Source organism: Peromyscus eremicus, chromosome 9 (assembly GCF_949786415.1).
Source record: "Peromyscus eremicus chromosome 9, PerEre_H2_v1, whole genome shotgun sequence".
Taxonomy (NCBI): domain Eukaryota; kingdom Metazoa; phylum Chordata; class Mammalia; order Rodentia; family Cricetidae; genus Peromyscus; species Peromyscus eremicus.
The window spans coordinates 69,297,418-69,314,099 of NC_081425.1; the positions used below are offsets into that span (position 1 = coordinate 69,297,418).

The window sequence follows — 16,682 nt, forward strand, 5'->3', positions numbered from 1 at the left end:
TGGAGGGAAAGAGAGCTTGGGTGAGTGGGAGATCCCAGCTGGATCAACAACAGAGAGGGAGAACAAGGAATAGGAGACCATGGTAAATGAAGACCACATGAGAATAGGAAGAAACAAAGCGCTAGAGAGGCCCACAGAAATCCACAAAGATACCCCCACAACAGACTGCTGGCAATGGTCGAGAGACAGTCCGAATTGACCTACTCTGGTGATGGGATGGCCAAACACCCTAATTGTCGTGCTAGAAACCTCATCCCACTACTGAGGGATCTGGATGCAGAGATCCATGACTAGGCCCCAGGTGGATCTCTGGGAGTCCAATTAGCGAGAATGAGGAGGGTCGGATAAAGCACAGAGACAAATAGCCAAACAAATGGAAACACATGAAATATGAACCAATAGCTGAGGGGTCACCAACTGGATCAGGCCCTCTGAGTGGGTGAGACAGTTGATTGGCCTGATCTGTTTGGGAGGCATCCAGGCAGTGGCACTGGGTCCTGTGCTCATTGCATGAGTCGGCTGTTTGAAACCTGGGGCCTATGCAGGGTCGCTTGGCTCGGCCTGGGAGGAGGGGACTGGACCTACCTGGACTGAGTCCACCAGGTTGATCTCAGTCTGCGAGGAAGGCTTTGCCCTGGAGGAGATGGGAATGGGGGGCGGGCTGGGGGGAAGGTGAGGGGGGCGGGAGGGGGGAGAACAAGGGAATCTGTGCCTGTATGTAGAACTTAATTGTATTGCAAAATAAAAATTAAAAAAAAAAAGAAAGAAAGATGAGTGTGAAGATAATAGAACATAAGATATGGAAGTGAAAGGGAGGATACTGGGAGCAAGAAGGTGTCAGTAAGAATGGGGACTAAGGAGATGGCAGAGGAAATTAGCTTGGGGAAGGGTATGTATGAAATTGCTATAGGAAAAAGTGCTACTCTGTAAGCAAGTTTTTCAAAATTAGAAAACAATTATTTTTAATGGAAAGGTTTTAAAAAGCAAGTAAGTCACATTCCTGTAGAGGTGATGGTGGTCTTTATGACATGGCATAATGTAAGTCTCATTGTCATGTGCATGTCGTCCAACATGAAGAGTGTGTACATTCTTGTAGAACCATCAACATAGAAGACAAGAGAAGAGGAGAGGAGAGGAGAGGAGAGACGAGACGAGACGAGACGAGACGAGAAGAGAAGAGAAGAGAAGAGAAGAGAAGAGAAGAGAAGAGAAGAGAAGAGAAGAAAACTATTTCAGCCAAACCAATAGTGTGCCTTTCCCTTTAGGACTGGTTATTTTCAAAATGTCAAAATATTTTCCCAGTCAAACAAGCCCTCTCTACTCTTCCTCTTAATTCCCATTGCCTATAGAATAGAAACAGAATTTCCCCAGCCTGTGATCTGTGCTCCATCTAAAGCCTTGACAGGCCCAGTAGGTTTGAGTGCAGGCTGCAGGTGCCTGGGGAGTACTGTGTGCTCACTGCACAAAGGTAGACAGCCGAGTCACTGGGCTGAGAGTCTCTGATGTGCAGGGAAACAAGCAGGCTGGCTTTGTTGAGGTGAACTGTGAATCTGTCTTCTTCCTTTTCACCATTGGAGAAGATGGACACCAGTGCCATGGGGCTTTTCCCAGGTTGTTGTCTGTACCACCAGAAGGACTGAGAAGCACTATCTGTGAAAGTACAGTTGAGAGAGGCCATGGCTCCCTGTGGGACACTGAGGGATTCTGGGTTCTGTTGCACCTTCTGCTGGCTGCTCACCCCTGTGCAGAAAGGCAAAGGTCAGACAAACAGGACTGGGTGTAGACACCCCAGAATGGCTTTTCATGGGCTTCTCACTCCATAACTAGAGATTGAAAATGGATGTTTCTACCATTAGCTTTAGTGAGCAACAACTTCACATATCACACATGTATCCCACGGTAATTCCCAAACTTACAGTTTAACTGAAGCCACAGCACCACTATAGAAACGATGAAGGATTTCATCTTCTCTTCCTCTCTCTTTACCGAGGATTGAGATTCTCAACTCTAAACTCAGAGTCACATTCAAAAGTTTCCACATCTCCTGCTTAAGGAAACATGAAAAGCAGCTTTGATAGCAATCAGAAAAGTACCTCTTTACCACCTCAGCAGCACCAAGCCTTTCCTAGAACCCTTTCTCTACCCCCTCCTCCTCTTCCTGCCCCCCCCTTCCCCACTTCTCTTTCACTTGAGCACTTTCCTCAGGATCCCTAAGAAAACACTGCCACCTTGTGGGCTCATGATAGTGACTAAAGAAATACTCAAGGTACAAACTCTTCTAACCTAACCATGAAAATGTAAAGCCCTTGAGAGTTCAGTAGATGTTTTGAAGAGACACATGCTCCAAGTCAGGTGGGGAGTGAGGTGAGCACGTGTGTGCACACTCAGCATGTTATCCTCTTCCATAGATATCATACACAGGCAGTCACCTGCACTGAAAAATCACCTGTGAGATGTCTGCATTGAAATCTGAGTGTGGTTCTTTCATACAGGATAGCTCCAACTATTGTTACTCCAGACACTCTCATTCAAATCCATCTTCAAGTTTTACAAATGTCCTGGACAGACTGGTTATCTTGGCCAGAGCCTAGAAAGGCCTGGAATTCATTCCATTTTTTACCGGGAGCACATTTATGTCTAAGCAGAACATTACTTGTATTGGACTAGGAGAGATGGAAATAAAACCTAAGAAACTTTTTTGTTTATCTAATTTTTATTCTCCTTTCTTGAGTGAAGTCCTGTTGTGTAGTGAGTGATCTGTGATAGTTCTAAATCTAATTTCTCTCACTTTCCTTTTTTCTGACACAGACTTCCCTCTCCATTTCTCTGCTTTCTTCCTTTTCTCTTCTTCCCTAATATTTTCACTTTCTCCCACTCACCATTCCTAACACAGTCATCAAGCCTTGTGTACACAGGGAACATTTATGCCAGAGCTAAACTAGGTCCACATAGAAACAACCATCCTGAAGCAGACTGTGAGACCTCCACAGCCAGTAAAGTAAAGATCTAAGAGAGGCAAGAAGGCAGTTTGGTTCAGCACAATAAGGACCAGGTGTTGGTTCACACTTTGGCAGACTGATCATGAGTAGTTTATTTTAAGCATATTTCAGTGCAACAAAATTTGGTGAAATGTTTCTAGTGAATGTTAACTCTTTTTATTTATTTTTATTAATTAATTAGCTAACCAATTAAGTGTTCCCAGCCTGATCACAGATCCCTCCTCTCCTTTTGTTCCCACCCAACAACCTCCTCTGTTCCCATACCCCAATCCTGTGTGGTGCACCATAAAGCATACATAAATTGCCTTGAGACACAAGGTAAGCTAAATAAATATTGGAAGTGACAACATTGAAACTCTTTGTAAAGTACATGGGACACCTTCCATAAAGATGGGTTCAATATATTAGCTGAGAAAAACAAAATTATGCTAAGAGTAAATGGGTTTGAAGGTGTGAATTCTGAGGACTCTGGCCACAAAGATAGCACACAGGTTACCAGGCTATTCACCACTTCTGCTCCCAACCTTCTGAGGAGACAACAGATTATGCATTCCTTCCTTTGAAGCAACAATGCTGTACTTTTCACACTCCAGGTTACCTCTAGTGATATCTGTGAGCACAAGGACCGCTGTGCCTCCTACTCTGTCCCACAATGAGCTTTCAGACCTTGCAGAAGCTGGTAACTAAAGACCTTTTCCCATTCAAGAGCCATGGATAAGCATACACAAAACATGGTTTGATCATACCCTTCCTTTGGCATCAAGTACAAAGGGAACAGAATGAGGGAAAGATGCTCAGACTCAAACTGTTTTCTGCAAGAGTGCATTGTCCATGACAACAATAACAACACTCATTTCTCAGTAAATGTAAAATTATAAGAAGGAGGTAATCATATTGTCACATGATTATAATCCCTGAAGGGATTCAGGTTTGGGAGGCTGAAGCAAGAGAATGTGAGTTTAAGGCCTGCCTGAGACATATAGGGAGACCTTGTCTCAAAAAATCTAAAGGACAAGAGACAAGAATGAAGAGAACAAGCACAGTGGCCTTGGGAAATGTCAAAAAAGAAACGTGAAACTAAATTTGAAGCACAGTTTTATAAGATACACACCTCCCTGTAAGAGAATTCCAATAAAATGTGAAGGACTGGATTAACAGTTCTCATGGAAGAGCAAGAAGATGACCTATGAGACACACAGCACTTTCCTGCATCACTGTGAACCTGAAACAAAGCATCAAGTGTGTGGCTGACAGGTGAGGGGAGCAATATGCAGAAGTGTGGAACAATATGCAGAAGACGTAAACAACAGAGCCAGATGAAATCCCAGTTGCTAAGCTGTAAACCATAAAGTAAACTAAGGATCCTAACATTGGCTGCACAGTAGGAGAGGAGAGGCTTCCCTTGATTGGGCCTTAAACAAAAGTCTCAATGAGATCCACAGGTGTGTAATCTGACACTCTGCAAAGATACAACTTAAGAAGAGAGATCTGTGATCCCCACAGCAAGTAGAAACTGGAGAATGAGCCCTCTCTACTTACTAGCTTGTTCACTGGGGCCATGGTGGAGAATATTCTTTAGAAACGACTTACTGTTTATATCCAACCTCAAGGCCCAGCCCAATCCTTATACACCAGCACAGCCTGCCCCCTATGCCTGACCATTCCTGTGCCCTCCCCAATCCCCAGACCTACCCAATATCCACAACCAGGGACCTAGTGGAGACTACTGAGTCCCACTTGTGACTTCGCCAACCTCTGAGTTTCATTCAGATGAAAAATCCTGTGTACCAGCTCAGCCTACTGTATCATCACAAAACACACAACCAGTCAAACAAGTCTACATGCCCAAGTCTAATCACAAAACACAAATAATATGAAAGGTCAAAACAGTATGTTTCCAATCACCTATATCCAGAATTACCTAGGTGAACCTCAGAACATAGAACTTAAAAGAACAATCAAAAACTTCATTAAAGAATTCATGTGGTTCAAAAAAGACAAAAGCAGCTCCATGAGATTAAAGAAAATTATCTTAAATGAAATAAATGCTTGAGTGATGCCCAAGAAAACAAAATATAAGGCTGAATAAAGTAATGAAGACAATCTCAGATTTGAAAACTGAATTCAATAGATAGACCTATTGAAGATAATTCAAGCTGAAATGAAGATAGAATTAAAAAGCTTAATGGGCCACTGAGAAAACTCAAGGAGAAGCCTTCCAAACAGAATGGATGAATAGAAGACAGACTATCTGAGTTCATAGATAAAGCAAAGGATATGAAAAACATTTTTCAAACACATGAAATGAACATTCATGAACTGTAGGGCACCATAAAAAGGCTCATGTTAATAAAGCTGGAGAGAAGGCTTTACAGTTCAGAATACCAACTGTTCTTTCAGAGGATCTGGGTTCAATTCCAAGCACCCATATGATGGTTCACAACCATCTGTAACTCCAGTTTTAGGGTATCTGACATCCTCTTCCTGCCTCTTTGGGTACCAGGCACATACACACATGCAGGTAAAAAACACATACACACCAAATAATAATTAATAATAATTTGAAAAACCATGTCTTCAAATCATAACTATAGATGGAGAAGAATCTCAGGTCAGCAGCAAAGAATGGCTCTTCAGAAAGATCATAGAAGAAAACTTCCCTAAATAAAAAAGAAGACAAACCTATACAGATACAGGAACTGCACGAACATCAAACAAACAAGAAAACAAAAGAAATTCTCCCCACAGAATACCATACTTGAAACACTAAACATAAAGAACTAAGGAAGAGTGTTGAAAGCTGCAAAAGAAAAACACAAGTTATATCTAAAGGAAAATCTATCATTATAACACATGATTTCTCATAGAAATGTTGAAGGGTATCAGAGACTAGAACAAAGTGTGCCAACTTCTAAAAAAAAACTCTACATGCCAACCTAAACTACAGTTCCCAGCAAAACCATCTACCATGGATGAAGGAGAAAGAAAAACTATCCAGAACACAAACAGCCTAAAAGAATTCATATCCATGAGACCATACATGCAAAGAATACCGGAAGCAATACTTCAAGCTGAGGAGATGTAGAAACAAGGCCAAGAAAGTATAGAAAGAAAAATAAATGAAGCAATAATTATGGATGCATAATGTTATGACTAAGATTATAAATAGTAAAAATACAACAAAATGATGGAAGTCCATACACACCTTTCAATAACAATCCAGACCCAGAAAGGCAAAGGTCACATGTTCTCTCTCATCTCTTGTTTTGAGCTCAAAATCTGCAGATATGAGTTTTAAATGAAAATAATTACAGTTACCAGCAAATTAAAAGGGACCATGTGAGGGGAGATCTAGAGAGGGGAATAGTGGGATATAGGTGATAAGAAGGAGGAAATGGGAAAAATGAGGAGGGAGTTTGAATTGAGAAAGAGAAAAGGATGTCAATACAGAAGCAGAGGGAGGGAGGAGAGACAGAATAAATGATTTTTGATAAAGTCTCGAATTGTATTATATATGTTCACTTTAAATTATAAGCACACACATATCTTAATTTATGCCACTTGTGCTGACAGTGCTCCCACAAGAGCCATAGACCATCTAACAAAAACATGGTTTGGTTATTTCTTCCCATCTACTCCCTTCAAAGTTATTTCTTCGTTTTATTCTAGAGCTATCATGTGTGCTGTTAAGTTGCTACTATAAAATTCCTCCTTTTTTTATTATGTAGGCACTTAGCGTTATGAACTTAACTCTTAGAACCAGTTCATTATGTCCAATCAGTCTAGTCTATTTTTTGTTTGGGGACCTGTCTATGGTTCGAGTAGGGTATTAAAGTTTCCCACTAACAGTGTGTAGATGTCAATGTATGATTTAAGCTGCAGCAGTGTTTCTTTTTAACAAACTTGGGTGGCCAAGTTTTGGGTGCTTAGATGCAACAATAAAAATTGCAACATCCTCTTAGTGGATTTTTCCATTGATGTGTATGTATAGTGCACATATCTCTTCTGAGTAGTTTTTGTTTGAGATATATTTTGCTAAATATTAAAATTACTATACTGGCTTTTACTTAGATCCAATTTTTGGAATATATTTTTCCATCCTTTGTCCCTGAGGTAATGTCTATCCTTGATGTTACAGTGTATTTCTTGGATGCAGCAAAAACATGGGTCCTGGTTTTTCTTTTTTAACCCATTCTGTTAGTCTGTGTCTCTTTATTGGGGAATTGGAACCATTTGCTATTGAGAGTTATCAATGAGCAGTGTTTGTTAATTCCCTATTTTTGTGGTGGTGGTGGGTTTCTTTCCTGTTCTTAGGATTTGCTGGACTGACATTATTTATTCCCTGTGTCTTCTTGGGTGTTGTTATCTTTTTTGGGGTTTTTTTTTGTGCTCTTTTTTATCATTATTTAAAAAATGAGCGGGCTTTTTGGAGCTCAGTACCTAAAGTGTGACACCTTGTGCAGCCTTGGTGCAGGAGGGAGGGGCTTGGACCTCCCTCAACTGAATGTAGCTGGCTCTGCCGACTCCCCATGGGAGAACTTGAACTGAAGGAGGTAGAAATGGGGGGTGAGTTGAGGGGAGAGGGTGGGAGGCAGGAAGAGGGAGGAGGGGGAATCTGTGGTTGGTATGTAAAATGAATAGAAATTTTCTTAATAATAAAAAAGAAAATTTTTCCATTCCTTTTACACACCATTCAAAGATCCCCCTCTTCCCTCTTCCCTCTTTCCACCCCCCAGCCTCCTCCACCCAACCCACCCCCTCCACTCCTCCTCACAAGAAGGCAAGGCCTCCCATGGGGAAGCACATCCAGTAGAGGCAAATCTAAGCCCCTCCCCTGTCTCAAGGCTATGGGAGGTATTCCATCATAGGTAGTGGGCTCGAAAAAGCCCCGCTCATGCACCAGGAATGGATTCTGATCCTACTGCCAGGGGCACCCCTAAGTAGATCAGGCTACACAACTGTCTCACTATGCAGAGGGCCTAGTCCAGTCCCATACAGGCTCCACAACCTTTGATCCAACTTTCATGAGTTCCCACTAGTTTGGTTTGGTCGTTTCAGTAGGTTTCCCCATCATGATCTTGATGCACTTGCTCATGGAATTCCTCTTCTCTCTCTTTGACTAGATTCCTGGAGCTCTGCCTGATGTTTGGCTGTAGATCTCTGCATCTACTTCCATCAGTCATTGGAGAAAAGCTCTGTGATGACAGTTAGAGTATTCACTGGTCTGATCACTGGGGTAAGCCAGTTCAGTTCAGGCACCCTCTCCACTATTTCTAGTAGTCCAAGCTGGGGTCATCCTTGGGGATTCCTGGGAATTTCCCTAGCACCTGGTTTCTCTCTATCCCCATGATGTTGCCCTCTATCACAGTATCTCTTTCATTGCTTTCCCACTCCATCCCTTTTCCAACTTGATCATCCCGTTCCCTTATGTTCTCATCCCCTATGCCCTACCCTCCATTGCCCACCCCACATCCCCAGTTTACTCATGGAGATCTCATCTATTTCACCTTCCCAGGGTGATCCATGTATCCCTCTTTGGGTCTTCCTTGTTAGCTAGCTTCCCTAGAGTTGTGGGTCATAGTCTGATATCCTTTGCTTTGCATCTACTATTCACTTATGAGTGAGTACATACCATGTTTGTCCTTCTGAGTCTGGGTTACCTCACTCAGGATGATATTTTCTAGTTTCATCCATCTGCCTGCAAATTTCATGATGTCATTGTTTTTCTTTGTTGAGTAGTACTCCATTGTGTATATGTACCACATTTTCTTAATCCATTCTTCAGTTGAGGGGCATCTAGGTTGTTTCCAGGTTCTGGCTATTATGAATAATACTGTTATGAACATAGTTGAGCATGTTTCTTTGTGTTATGAATGAGCATTCCTTAGATATATGGCCAAGAGTAGTATAGCTGGGCCTTGAGGAAGATTGATTCCCAATTTTCTGAGAAACCGCCATACAGATTTCCAAAATGGCTATATAAGTTTGCACTCCCACCAACAGTGGGAGGAGTGTTCCCCTTGCTTCACATCCTCTCCAACAGAAGCTGTCTTCAGTGTTTGTTATCTTAGCTATTCTGACAGGTGTAAGATGGTATCTCAGAGTCATTTTGATTTGCATTTCCCTGATGACTAAGGATGTTGAGCAATTCCTTAAATGTCTTTTGGCCATTTGAAATTCTTGTTTTGAGAATTCTCTGTTTAGCTCTGTAGGCCATTTTTTAATTGGATTGTTAGGTATTTTGATGTCTAGTTTCTTGAGTTCTTTATATATTCAGGAGATCAGTCCTCTGTCAGATGTGGGGTTGGTGAAAATCTTTTCTCATTGTGTAGGCTGTCATTTTGTCTTATTTACTGTGACCTTTGCCTTATAGAAGCTTCTCAGTTTCAGAAGGTCCCATTTATTGATTGTTGCTCTCAGTGTCTTAGCTACTGATGTTCTATTTAGAAAGTAGTCTCCTCCTGTGCAAATACATTCAAGACTACTTCCTACTTTCCCTTCTATCAGGTTCAGTGTAACTGGTTTTATATTGAGATCTTTGATCCACTTGGACTTGAGTTTTCTGTGCGGTGACAAATATAGATCTACTTGCAATCTTCTACATGTTGGCATCTAGTTATGCCAGCACCATTTGCTGAAGATGCTTTCTTTTTTCTTTTTTCCATTATGCAGTTTTGGCTTCTTTGTCAAAAATCAGGTATTCATAGATGTGTGGGTTAATGTCAGGGTCTTCAATTCGATTCCATTGGTCCACATGTCAGTTTTTATGCCAATACTAGGCTGTTTTTATTGCTATAACTCTATAGAAGAGCTTGAGGTCAGGGATGGTAATGCCTCCAGAGGTGGCTTTATTGTACAGGATTCTTTTAGCTATTCTAGGTTTTTTGGTTTTTCCAAATGAAATTGAGTATTGTTCTTTCAAATTCTATGAAGAATTGTGTTGGGATTTTGATGGGGATTGCATTGAATCTGTAGATTGCTTTTAGTAAGATTGCCATTTTCACTATGCTAATCCTGCCTATCCATGAGCATGGGAGATCTTTCCATTTTCTGATATCTTCTTCATTTTCTTTCTTCGGAGACTTATGCTTAGTTAGAGTTACCCCAAGATATTTTATATTATTTGTGGCTATTGTAAAGGGTGATATTTCTCTGATTTCTTTCTCAGCCCTTTAATCATTTGTGTATAGGAGGGCTACTGATTTTTTGAGTTAATCTTGTATCCTGCCATATTACTGAAGGTGTTTATCAATTGTAGGAGTTCCCTAGTAGAATTTTTGGGGTCACTTGTGTATACTATCATGTTGTCTGCAAATAGTGAAAGTTTGACTTCTTCCTTTCCAACTTGTATCCCTTTGATCTCCTTTTGTTGTCTTATTGCTCTACCTGGAACTTCAAGTACTATATTGAATAAATATGAGGAGAATGGACATCCTTGTCTTTTTCTTGATTTTTGTGGAATCGCTTTGAGTTTCTCTCCATTTACTTTGATGTTGGCTGTTGGCTTGCTGTAAATTGCCTTTATTATGTTTAGGTATGTTCCTTGTATTCCTGATCTCTCCAAGACCTTTATCATAAAGGGGTGTTGAATTTTGTCAAAGGCCTTTTCAGCATATAATGAAATGATCATATGGGTTTTTTTTCTTTCAGCTTTTCATATGGTGTATTACATTGACAGATTTTCATATGCTGAACCATCCTTGCATCTCTGGGATGAAGCTTACTTGATCATGGTGGATAACTTTTTGATGTGTTCTTGGATTCTATTTGCCAATATTTTATTGGGTATTTTTGCATCAATGTTCATGAGGGAGACTGGTCTGTAATTCTCTTTCTTTGTTGCATCTTTGTGTGGCTTGGGAATCAGAATAACTGTAGCCTCATAGAAGGAGTCTGGTAATGTTCCTTCTGTTTCTATTGTGTGGAACAATCTAAAGAGTATTGGTATTAGCTCTTCTTTGAAACTCTGGTAGAATTCTGCTTTGAAACCATCTGGTCCTGGGCTTTTTTTTGGTTGGGAGACTTCTAATGACTGTTTCTATTTCTTTGGGTGTTATTGGTCTATTTAAATAGTTTATCTGGTCTTGATTTAACTTAGGTATGTGGTACCTATCCAGAAAATTGTTCATTTCTTTTAGATTTTCCAATTTTGTGGAGCACAGGTTGCTGAAGTATGACCTGATGATTCTCTGAGTTTCCTCATTGTCTGTTGTTACGTCTCCCTTTTCACTTCTGATTTTGTTAACTTGGATGCTCTCTCTCTCTCTCTCTCTCTCTCTCTCTCTCTCTCTCTCTCTCTGCTTTTTGGTTAGTTTGGATAAGGGCTTGTCTATCTTGTTGATTTTCTCAAAGAACCAAGTCTTTATTTCATTAATTGTTTGTATTGTTCTCTTTGTTTCTATTTTATTGATTTCAGCTCTCAGGTTGATTATTTCCTGGCATCTATTCCTTCTGGGTGACTTTGTTTCTTTTTGTTCTAGAGGTTTTAGGTGTGCTGTCAAGTCACTAGTGTGAGATTTCTCTAACTTCTTTATGTGGGCATTTAGTGCCATGAATTTTCTTCTTAGCACTGCTTTCATGGTATCCCATAAGTTTGGGTACATAGTACAATCATTTTCATTGAATTCTAGGAAATCTTTAATTTATTTATTTATTTCTTCCTTGACCCAGTGGTGATTCAGTTGAGCATTATTCAGCTTCCATGAGATTGTAGGGTTTCTGTAATTTTTGTTGTTGTTGAAATCTTACCTTAAGCCATGGTGGTCTGATAGAATACAGGAGGTTATTCCAATTATTTTCTATATGTTGAGATTTGCTTTGTGACTGAGTATGTGGCCAGTTTTAGAGAAAGTGCTATGGGGTGCTGAGAAGAAGGTATATTCTTTTGTGTTAGGGTCGAATGTTCTAAAGATATCAATTAAGTCCATTTGAGTCATAACTTATGTTAGGTCCCTTAGTTCTCTGTTAAGTTTCAGCCTGGCCAATCTGCCCAGTGGTGAGAGTGGGATGTTGAAATCTGAACTGAAACTTCATCTTGGTGGATCTTTCTTGTGATGAGTATATGATGTTCTTCCTGATCTCTTTCAATTGATTTTAGTTTGAAGTCTATTTTGTTAAATATTAGAATAGCTACACCAGCTTGTTTCTTAAGTCCATTTGATTGGAAAGTCTTTTCCCAGTCTTTTACTCTGAGATAGTGTCTGTCTTTGAAAATGAGGTGTGTTTCTTGTATGCCACAGAAGGATGGGTCCTGTTTTCATATCCATTCTGTCAGCCTGTGTCTTTTTATAGGTGAAATGAGTCCATCAATATTAAGGGATATTAATTACCAGTTAATTCCTGTTGTGTTTTGGTGGTAGTGTGTGTGTATTTCCCTTCTTTGGGATTTACTGCTGTGGAGTTATCTATTGCCTGTGTTTTCGTGTGTATATCTGCCTTTTTAGATTGAAATTTTTCTTCTAGTGCTTTCTGGAGAGCTGGATTTGTGGATAGGTAGTGTTTAAATCTGGTTTGTCTTGGAATGTCTTGTTCACTCCTTCTACAGTGATTGAAAGTTTTGCTACGTGTATTAGTCTAGGCTGGCATCCATGGTCTCTTAGTGTCAGCATTATATCTGTCCAGGACCTTCTGGCTTTCAAAGTCTCCATTGAGAAGTCAGGCATTATTCTGATGGGTCTGCCTTTATAAGTCACTTGGCCTTTTTCATTTGCTGCTCTTAATATTCTTTCTTTATTATGTACGTTTAGTGGCTTAATTATTATTTGGGGGGGGTCTAGCCTATTTGGTGTTCTATAAGCCGCTTGTATCTTCATAGGTATTTCTTTTTTTTTAGTTGGGAAAGTTTTCTTCCATGGTTTTGTTGAATATATTTTCTGTGCCTTTGAGTTGGTATTCTTCTCCTTCTTCTATCCCTATTATTCTTACATTTGGCCTTTTCATGATGTTCCAGATTTCCTGGATATTTTGTGTTATGACTTTTTTGGCTTTGGTGTTTTCTGTATCCTCTACATCAGAGATTCTCTCATTTCTTGTATTCTGTTGGTTATGCTTGCATCTGTAGTTCTTGTTCATTTACTCAGATTTTCTGTTTCCAGCATTCCCTGTTTGTGTCTTCTTCATCATTTCTATTTCACTTTTCAGGTCTTGAATTGTTTCTTCACATATTTAATGATTTTCTTGACTTTCTTTAAGGGATTTATTGATTTATTCCAATTTTTTGTTTGTCTTGTCCTCAATTTCTTTAAAGGAATTTTTCATTTCCTCTTTAAAGACTGCTAGCATCTTCATGCAGTTATTTTTAAGGTTGTTTTCTTCTGCTTCTTCTACATTGTGATATTCAGGTCTTGTTGTTGTAGAAAGGCTAGGTTCTGGTGATGCCATATTGCTCTTTATGCTGTTGTTTATAGTTTTGCACTGATGCCTACTCATCTCTTCCTCCAGTAGGTGCAAGAGGTGCATGTGACTGAGTGAGCTGCTATTGGTCCAATCTGTGCTTGTTGTGTCTGTGTCTCACAGGCCCCTCTGGGTCCAATCTTAGCTTTTGGTCTAATTGGAGCTGGCAGATTCTATATCTCAGGGAGCTGCCCTTGGTCCAATCCAAGCTAGCTGATTCAGTAGCTCAGGGAGCCACTCTTGGTCTTATCAGAGCTCTTTGTCCAGTCAGAGCTGGTGGATTCCGCATCTCAGGAAGCCTCTCTTGGTCCAATGGGAGCTGGCAGATTGTGTCTCAGGAAGCCACTGGTGTCACAGGGGGATGGGTATTGGGGTATGGCATGGGTGTTGTAGATTGCAGGGTCTGGTTGGGGGTTTGGGTGGTGGAGCTTGCCTGCAGGAGTTTTCTCTGCTGGCTGGTAACTGGGCCAGAGATGGTGGGGTTTCCCGGGGACTGGTTGTGTCCCAGGGCCTAGGTCTTAAAGGCAGGACTCTCTGGGTCAGAGAAGAGTTACTCACCTCTTGGTCCAATGAGAGCTGGCAGATTCCAGTGAGAGCTGGCAGGGGGGTGGGTATTGTTGTAGAGTGTGGGTCTTGTAGATTGCTGGGTCCAATGGGGGTTTTTGGTGTGGGAGCCTACCCACAGGAGTTTTCCCTGCTGGCTGGCAACTGTGGCAGAGCATCTTTTCAGGTTTAAGTTTTCCTTCTAGTGGCTTCTGCAGGGCTGAATTTGTAGATAAAGTCTGTTTAATTTGGTTTATCATTGAAAGTCTTTCTCCATTTATGGTAATTGAAAGTTTGCTGCAAATAGTAGTCTGGGTGGTATGTATGGTTGCTTAGAACCTGTACAACATCTGCCCAGGGCCTTCTGGCTTTTAGGGTCTCCATTGAGAACTGAAGTATTATTTAAAAGTATCTGCCTTTATATGTTATTTGGCCTTTTTTCTTGTACATTCAATACTCTTTCTTTTTTTGTGCATTAGGTGTTCTGAATATTATGCACCATGAGACTTTCTTTCCTGGTCCAGTCTATTTGGAGGTTGTATGTTCTTGTACCTTGATATGCATCTCCTTTTTGAGGACTGGGGATTTTTCTTCTATGATTCTGTTGAAAATATTTTTGTGCCTCTGACACTGGGTTTCTACTCCTTCCTCTGTTCTGATTATTCATTTATTTGGTCTTTAGAAACTGTTCTAGACTTCCTGGATGTTTTATGCTTGGATAATTTTAGATTAATACTTTCTTTGACCAAGGTATTCATGTCTTCTATCATACATTCATTGGTTGAAATTCTTTCTTCCATCTCTTTTATTCTCTTTCAGAGGCTTCCTCTGAGCATCCTGTTTGAGTTCCTAAATTTTTCCTTTTCAGTTTTCCCTCAGTTTTTGTTTCTTTGTTTATTCTCTTTCCATTTGCAAGTCTTAAACTCTTTTATTCATTTCAACCCATTGTTTGTTTGTGTTTTCTTGGTTTCCTCAAGGGATTTACTCATTTCAGATATCAGTAGCTCTAACATATCCATAAAGGGTATTCTGAAGTTCTGGTTTTATGCTTCAGCTATATTGCATTTCTCAGGGCTTACTATAGTAGAGTTTCTGGGCTTTAGTGGAGACATATCATCTGGCTATTATTGATTGTTTTAATGCTGGAATCTAGGCATCTGGGTTTGGAATCATTGTAATTCCTGGAGCTGATAGCTGGTCTTGTGTTTATTGGATGCATGTTCTGTTCTTTGGTTTCTGTTACCCTCTCTGGTTCTTAGGAAAGTGTGGTGGCTGTGGGTGGCCTGGTAGGAAATATGTCTGAAATTCTGCCAGGTGTGGTCACTAGGATTCCAGATATAATGAATTTCTTGGAATTGTGAGCTGACACTTAGGCAAGGAAATAGGCTTGAAGATGGGCAGGGTTAGGATATCCACAATACAGAGGAAACCACCGTGTGCCATCAGGATCTGCTTAGTGCTCTGGGAATGGGGACTAAGAGGGGAGAGAAACCATAGCAAGTAGTCAGCTACAAACTGGGGATGAGACTGGGATAGATTTAGAGAAGAGGGGGGACATGTAAACTCTGGAGATAATGTACCTGCTCCAGCCTCCCTTTCTCCGTTCTCTTCTACCAAAATGTTTTAAATAGAGCTCTTGAGGTATGGAAGGGCTATAACCCTCTGATAATCTATCCTTCCATAGCATTAGGTAGACATTATCAAGAAGCCACCATTTCTGTCATATTTAGCCCTCTCTGAATAACCAGGGCCAGAAGTGACACACATCAGTATGAAGACAATGATGTGTATATGGAAATAAAGACAACTGACCACTTCTTTGTTTCCATGGCCTGTGAAATCACTGTGACCCTCCATGAGGAACCACTGATGTCCTAGGGTTTCAGTTTCTGCTATGAAATCCAGCTGTTGTAACATCTACTTTTTGTTCTGCTCTGACAATTTGTATGATTTTCATCAGCCAGAGAAATATTGGGACACACTGCACAGACTGTAGAAAACAGAGTCATCTGAAAGGCAGGAGATCAGGAGTTAGGCTTTCTTTTGCTTCTCAGAGTTTGTGCTCAGCTCCCCCTGCAGTTTGTGACACTGTGTCACTCAGAGCACAGTAGTACACAGCCGAGTCTGACTCTTGGACCGAGGCTTTCTGCAAGTGGAAGGAGGTGGATCCTTTATCATATGTAGCTTCAAACCCTCTGCTGCTTCCCTTGTTGTTGGCTGTTGTGACTTTCAAAAGCAGCTCTGGACCTTCTCCAGGGTACTGGACATACCAGAAAAGAGTCGGGTACCCTGTGGCTGAATAAGTGCAGTTTATAAATAGAAAGTCGTCTTCTGAGAGAGTCACTTGACCTTGTTTCTGGGTTACTGAGTCTCCATGTGTTCTCCCTGGAGGGAGAAGAGGATACCTGTGTCACACTAAGGACAAAGCTATTAGATGATTAAATATTTTTCTGACATCACAGAAGAAAAAGTGTAAATTCTAAGTCACTTCACTTACCAAGCATGAACAGTAGCATTACAGTCACTAAAGCTGGGAAAGTGTTCATCTTTAGTGTCAACCAAGTAATGTTCCTGACGCTTCACATGAAGAAATGATGAAATGACATCAAATGATGAACCTGGGAAGCTTATAATTCACAAAGATAATGATCTTGTGTTAGGAAACTCCTCCCCCTGGTGGACAGAAACTAAACTAGGGTTCTTGCATACCTCCCAGAAGGCAGAAATGTGCTCTTATCCTCAACATCA

The 16,682-nt window shown here is 40.6% G+C and overlaps 2 gene segments (V, D, J or C); both read right to left on the reverse strand.

The window, feature by feature from the left end:
• Positions 1-1,390: 1,390 nt before the first annotated feature.
• On the reverse strand, positions 1,391-1,965 carry LOC131919018 (T-cell receptor alpha chain V region 2B4-like). The segment is given in 2 exon segments: positions 1,391-1,740; positions 1,917-1,965. Coding segments are annotated over 2 exon segments (399 nt in total).
• Positions 1,966-15,984: 14,019 nt separating this feature from the next.
• On the reverse strand, positions 15,985-16,480 carry LOC131919019 (T cell receptor alpha variable 9-2-like). The segment is given in 2 exon segments: positions 15,985-16,319; positions 16,432-16,480. Coding segments are annotated over 2 exon segments (384 nt in total).
• Between the last annotated feature and the right edge of the window lie 202 nt (positions 16,481-16,682).